This window comes from Scomber scombrus, unplaced genomic scaffold (assembly GCF_963691925.1).
Source record: "Scomber scombrus unplaced genomic scaffold, fScoSco1.1 SCAFFOLD_247, whole genome shotgun sequence".
In the NCBI taxonomy this organism is placed as follows: domain Eukaryota; kingdom Metazoa; phylum Chordata; class Actinopteri; order Scombriformes; family Scombridae; genus Scomber; species Scomber scombrus.
This window is the reverse complement of record NW_026910659.1, coordinates 3,008-10,000: the sequence shown is the minus strand read 5'-3', so window position 1 is coordinate 10,000 and position 6,993 is coordinate 3,008. Positions and strand designations below refer to the sequence as shown.

The 6,993-nt window shown below is 34.8% G+C and overlaps 1 protein-coding gene across 1 annotated transcript in view; it reads left to right on the top strand.

The window, feature by feature from the left end:
- Positions 1-5,963, top strand: part of dipk1c (divergent protein kinase domain 1C) — a 45,299-nt gene extending 39,336 nt beyond the window's left edge. Inside the window, 2 exon segments of the mRNA XM_062415299.1 lie at positions 5,075-5,149; positions 5,709-5,963. Coding sequence (XP_062271283.1) covers positions 5,075-5,149; positions 5,709-5,963 — 330 coding nt within the window.
- The last annotated feature ends 1,030 nt before the right edge of the window (positions 5,964-6,993 follow it).

The following is a 6,993-nucleotide window of genomic DNA, read 5'->3' as shown; positions in this document are numbered from 1 at the left end:
GTAATGTAATGTAATGTAATGTAATGTAATGTAATGTAATGTAATATAATATAATATTTAATGATATAATATAATGTAATATAATATAATATAATATAATATAATATAATATAATATAATATAATGTAATATAATATAATATAATATAATATAATATAATGTAATATAATATAATATAATATAATATAATTATTGCAATATATAATTAGTCTCTATACCAAACTTCTGTACTACCAATAATTCATAAAGAATCATCAGTCACAGATTAACATGATTTATCCTTAATGAAGCTTTCATATAGTTTATTATTATGTTTTTATGGTTAAAAATAAACTATATAAAATACACAATATTATAGTTTAATATTAAATAAAACATGAGAACTATTTCAGCTAATTTAATTAAATGTGAAAAATGAACATTTCTTATTTTCTGCCTTTTTTTCATTAAGGAAAATTACACAACCCAGAATAATTTTAACATATAACTGAATTTTACAGCATTCATTTATTTGGAAAATGTTATATTATTACATTTAGAATAAAAGTTGTATTAAAATATCCAATTGATTTAAATTAAGAGGCAATTTTTCTCCCTTTTACTGACAAAAAAAAGCTGCAAAACTCTTTAAATGTCTCTTTAACCCTTTAAAGCCTGAACATTTATTGGACCTTCTGACAAGTAATTAAAAAAGATGAATTAAATAACACTTTGCATCTATTTTCATCTGTTTTGCATCATATTTAATACACTGACAATTTTTTGCAGTTTATTTTTCATAGCATGATTTTTTTAAACACATGAAAACATATTTAATATAACTTTAAGGTCCTGCATGAAGCTCATAACAACATCTTTTAAACTTGTTTATGCATGATAATAATATATAATGCATTAAATGAAATATATGAAAATTGACAGATTTACAGATAAATTACTTCTAATTGATACTAAATATTTAGTAATTCAACATTGCATTGGTTTATCTTACATTTATCTGATTGTATATACATCAGGTTTTAAGGGATGAAATATGATCACACTGATGATTTAAAGGTCTCTAAAACCCATTTATGCTCCAATATGATACACTTGGCGATACAGGGTTAATAAAAAACAATAAATGCATTGATTTAATTCTCCTTTGCATCTCTCAACCAAAGCCGTGGTCAGGATTGTTTAAATACCGAGGTCAAAAACAAGACCACAATTTATATGACTGTTCAATTTAATCCATGATGTATTTATATAACGCTTTCTTGCTGTGCATTTCTCAGTCATGGTCTCTCTTGTGCTCCAGTTCTTTCTTATCATTTCCAATTGTGCAACTTAAATCAACTCTTATTTCAGTATTCTACAACTTCCATGGTTGTATATTTCACGAGCAAGGACCACACCACCAATGAGATACGTTTGACAAATTTATTAACAAGATTTGAATGAATCGTTTGTGCTCTTGATGCGGTGTGGGGAGGCCGTATGAAGGATCCGCTGCTGCGCCCGGGCAGCGAGGATCCCCTTGGAACCTATGAGAAAGGAGAGAAGAACAGAAAGAGGGGGGGGGGGGGGGGGGGGGGGGTTAGGCTGGTTTATATAGGAGCCGGAAGGGGTGTAATTGGGGTGTGTTCCCGCTCCTGAAACTGCGCTTCACGAGCTTCGATTAAAAATTAAAACTGCAATATATTATTTTTTTTTAATTTGTTATTAAAATGTGGAATGGAGCAAAGCATGCTGGGAAATGGAGAAAAGGGCTCATCATCCAATGAATGAACAGTTTGCAAAATCGGGTCAAGTCCAATTCACAAATGTAGACATAAACACATTTCTGGCGATTTCAAGGACTCACTCCACCGCTGGCTATAGCCGGATACTTTCGTTTTGACATGGCAGCGGTATCTGCAAGTACGTGTCACGTGACGGTCCGTTGATGAAAGGATAATTGTCTCGTCGGCTATTTTCACTTCACAATTAAACGAAACTTCAAGAAAAAAATACCGAGGACATGAGCTCGGTGTCCTCAATGGTAGCTACGGCCATTGTCACAACATATTCAATCTACACTATATTTACTGCTCCTCTGACCTCTGACCTCTTCTCTTATCAGTTATCTGTGAGGTTTATCTTCGTCTCTTCCTGCAACACGAACACACGGAGGTTTTTATAAATGACGGGCTTCGTGTGTTTCAGGTTTCAGCTGCTCCACGAACCCGTTTTTCACAACATTTAACGACACGTTCACAGTAAAAAAGACGAAGAATGATAATTATAGATGAGAAGAAACCCGCTGACACATAGAGAGATAGTTTAAACCTGCAGATGATTTTAATATATTTATATATAAGCATCTGTTGGCTCTGCAGCTTGTTGCAGAAAAAACTAAAGAAACTAATCAAATCTTAACTTTTTTTAAATTTTATGTATCTGCAAAAATGTCAAATTCAAACAGGACTTTAATTTTATAGCTTTAATTCTGTATCCAGCATATAATGAAACATATGAATCTTCTAATATGAGTGTTATGATAAATAATAATAATAATTTAGTGTCTTCTAAAAGCACATTTAATGCCTTAATTAAACAGATTATAAACTTTCTGTCATGTTTCTACACCCTAAATAAGCAGCATTGCACAATATAAACCAATTTCATTCATAAATAAAACAATTGTATTATTGTTTTGTCATTTTTTCATTATTATAAATCAGAAATATTACAATACATAATAATAATAATAACTGTATTAACATAATGTTTCATGGCTGGATGTTTAAATTGTTGTTTTTTTTAAAACTTAGACAGGAATTATTATTATTATTATTATTATTATTATTATTATTAGAACTTTAATAATAAAATTATTCGTTTTACTAGAAGTGTTTCATAATGGTTCAATATAATGATTGATAACATTTTATATGGTTTAATCAGATTAAGTTGTAAAATTACTTATTTTCAAGGCAACTTTTAATTAATAAATACATTACTTGAAGTGATACTACTACTACTACTACTATTATTATTACTACTTATACTACTATTATAATTACTACTAATACTATAATTAATAAGATTTTAAAGCAAATCATTATTTTATGCTGCAACCTTATATTTAATTCTCTATTCTATTATTTTATTTCTCTCTCTTTCTATTTTTCTGTACTTTTTATTTATATTTTTTATTATTTAGTATGTTTTAATATTTCCATGTTTTTACTATTATTGTTTTTTTATTTATTTTTATACCCAAATTGCATATTTTTATGTTTTTTATTTCCAATTCTTACTGTTAAATGTTTATTTTTACGCTATATAAATAAAGCTGCCTTGCCTACTGCTACTAATATTACTCCTACTATTACTACTACTACTAATATACTACTATAATATATAATAAAGTATATTTTGGGCTGTTTGCTCCTCTATGAGCCACATCAACAGTAACATGAAGCCGTTTTAAAGCGTCGGCTTGTCAGACTCGTCCGCGACACAAAGGGGCCGGACATCGCCGTCGTCGCCGCCATCGCCATGACAACGCCGGGACAGACTCTCATCACCCTGCCGACCCGCCGTATCACATGTCATATGATAGGAGATACTTTCATTCAGATGATGGTGAGAGTGAGAAAAGGGGGGGTGTGGGGGGGTTGGGGGGGGGGGGGGGGGCGGCGATGACGGGACTTCATCAACAAATAACATCGATCGGTCGGTCGGTTGGTTGGTTGGTTCACAGCAGAGACTCAAAGAATGGAGACTAATACGCTCGTTATGATGTCGGAAGAAGATGGAAACACAGAAGAAGAAGAAAACTGAAGATAAAGTAAGAAAAAATACTGATGAAGAGAAGAGAAGAAGATGAATGTGAAGACGGCAAATTGGAAATAGGCCGAGAAGAATGAAGTGATGAAGAAAATTGAAGCAAGAAAAAAATGCAATTAAAAAATATTTATAATGAAAAGAAGAAAATGGAATAAAGTGAAATCTATAAGAAGAGAAAAGAAACCAAGATGAAGAAAAAAGGAGCAAGATTAACTGGTTTTAATGTAATTAAACCATAAAATATTGTATTTTACTGTAATTTAGACATAAAATATTATAGTTTTACTGTAATTTAATATAAAATATTACAGTTTTACTATAATTAAACCATAATATATTGTATTTTACTGTAATTTAGACATAAAATATTATAGTTTTACTGTAATTTAGCTATAAAATATTGTAGTTTTACTGTAATTAAACCATAAAATATTATAGTTTTACTGTAATTAAACCATAAAATATTATAGTTTTACTGTAATAAACCATAAAATATTATAGTTTTACTGTAATTTTATATTTTTGTGATTAATGTGAAAACAGAATACATTGCTGTGATATTACTGTGAATTGTTGTGAATTTACAGTAATATCAGATAATAATTACAGTATCATATTGGTTAATTTTACATTAAAAACAGTAATTTTACAGTAATATTGTGTCTAATTTGCTGTAGAATTATTATGAAATTACTATAGTATTTTTTACAGTGTAAATATTAAAAAACAGACGTAGAGACAAGATGAAAAGAAAAGAAAAGAGAGAGGATGAACAAAAGAGGAGATAATGAACAAAGAAAGACGAGATGACTGTTGATGAAACGCTGCTCTCTGATTGGTCGATCTGAGGCTGCACAGGTGTCTCCTGACCTGTGATGAACCCTGAGCTCTGAGAAAGGAGGCATTGTCTTTTTACCTGTGTGTGTGTGTGTGTGTGTGTGTGTGTGTGTGTGTGTGTGTGTGTGTGTGTGTGTGTGTGTGTGTGTGTGTGTATGTGTGTGTGTGTGTGTGTGTGTGTGTGTGTGTGTGTGTGTGTGTGTTGTGCTGACTGATGCTTGGTGATGAATAGCGAGGTGTCATCTGCATACAGACGTTAAAAACAGATCCTCTCTCTCTCCAGGCTTCTTTGTTGCCTCCTTTTTCTTTCATTTCTTCCTTTTCCCCTTTTCTCATCTCTTCTTCTTTTCTCTAACACTCGTTCTTTAGTCTTTTCCTCTCCTCTGATTCTTTTGTTTGTATTTTATTTTTTTCTCTCCAGGTGATTTGTGAGAAGATTTTCCGGCCGTGGTTTTCTCCCACGCTGCTCGGAGCCAAAGCAGGACTCCCTCTGCAGGTAGGATCGTTTTTAATCTACATTATTTAACCCTCCTGTTGTACTCAGGTCAAGGAAGGAAGGAAGGAAGGAAGGAAGGAAGGAAGGAAGGAAGGAAGGAAGGAAGGAAGGAAGGAAGGAAGGAAGGAAAGGAGTAAGGAGGGAGGGAGGGAGGAAAGGAGGAAAGGAAAGAAGGAAGGGAGGGAGGGAGGAAGGAAGGATGGAAGGGAGGGAGGAAAGGAGGAAGGAAGGAAGGAAGGAAGGAAAGGAGTAAGGAGGAAAAAAGGAAGGAAGGAAGGTAGGAGGGAGGAAGGAAGAAAGGAAGGAAAGTAGGAGGGAGGGAGGAAAGAAGGAAGGAGGGAGGAAGGACGGAAGGAAAGTAGGAGGGAGGGAGGAAAGAAGGAAGGAGGGAGGAAGGACGGAGGAAAGAAGGAAAGAGAGAAGGAGGAAGGACAGACGGAAAGATGGAACAGTCAAAACAGACGGGGTCAATTTGTCCCGGGAGGACGACAGGAAGGTTAAGAGTATTTAAAGTGACAGTGTTTTTTTAAAGAAAGGCCTTTTTGTGTGTTTGTAACAGGTGGAGCTGCAGCGAGCCGTGCAGGAGTGTTCAGAGACAGACGGAGGTGTGGAGGAGAGAGAGGAGGGGGGAGGAGGAGGAGGAGGAGGAGGAGGAGGAGGAGGAGGAGGAGGAGGAGGAGGAGGAAGAGGCAGAGACGTCCATCAACGCCTCCTTAAAATCCTGACCCGCCTTGTCCAAGAGGGCGGAGCTTCAGGTGACGGAGGAGGCAGCTGGGAGGGGAAAGGTCACACACACACTGCACTGAACTTCTGATGAAGAGAAGAGAAGGCCGACAGGAAGCTCCGAACTAAAGCTTCTTCTTGGGGAAGTTTTGAAAAATGCTCAAATGACTCTCAAGAAGAAACAAGACGTGTTTGCTTCTTAAGGTCCAGATCTGCAGTTTGAGTTTCAGACATAACGACCAAAATCCAAATCACACAAGGTTTAAATCCACAAGGAAATGACTCAGTGATAATAAGGTTTCATTCCATTTAGAGAGAATATATTAGAGGATTATGGCAAAAATGTCTAAGTGGTGTAACCATAAAAACTTTGTACCAAATTATTCAACTTGCTTAAAAACAGTAAATAGTCAATAAAACACCATATCAACTAGTTTGGCATGATCTTACATTATAACTTTATATTAAATAAAGGTAATGGAATACAATTGTTCTAAATATTACATTTACTCTGGTTACCATGGAGACCAGGAAACATTTACATGTTTTAAATGAAGTCATTATTAGTATAAGTCCACTTAAATACACTGTAGGTGAGAACATATTTAACCTTCGTGTCGTCCTCCCGGGTCAAATTGACCCCGTCTGTTTTGACTGTTCCTTCTTTCCTCCCTTCCTTCCTTCCGTCTGTCCTTCCTCCCTCCCTCCTTCTTTCCTTCCTTCCTTCCTCCTCCCTTCCTTCTTTCCTCTGTCCTCCTTTCCTTCTCTCCTCCCTTCCTCTTTTCCTTTCTCCCTCTCTCCCTCCCTCATACCTTCCTTCTTTCCTCCGTCCTTCCTTCCTTTCCTCCCTTCCTCCCCCCTTTCCTTCCTTCTTCCTCCCTTCCTTCCTTCTTCCTCCCTTCCTTCCTCCTTTCCTTATTTCTTCCTCCCTGCCTTCCTTGACTACTCTTTCTTTCTCCTCTTCCTCCTGTTTCTTTCTTTCTTTCTTTCTTTCTTTCTGTCTTTCTTTCTTTCTTTCTTTCTTTCTTTCTTTCTTTCTTTCTTTCTTTCTTTCTTTCTAGGAGGATAAAATATGTAATAGTTATTTAATTTTTTTTGGTTACACCATTTGATATTTTCAG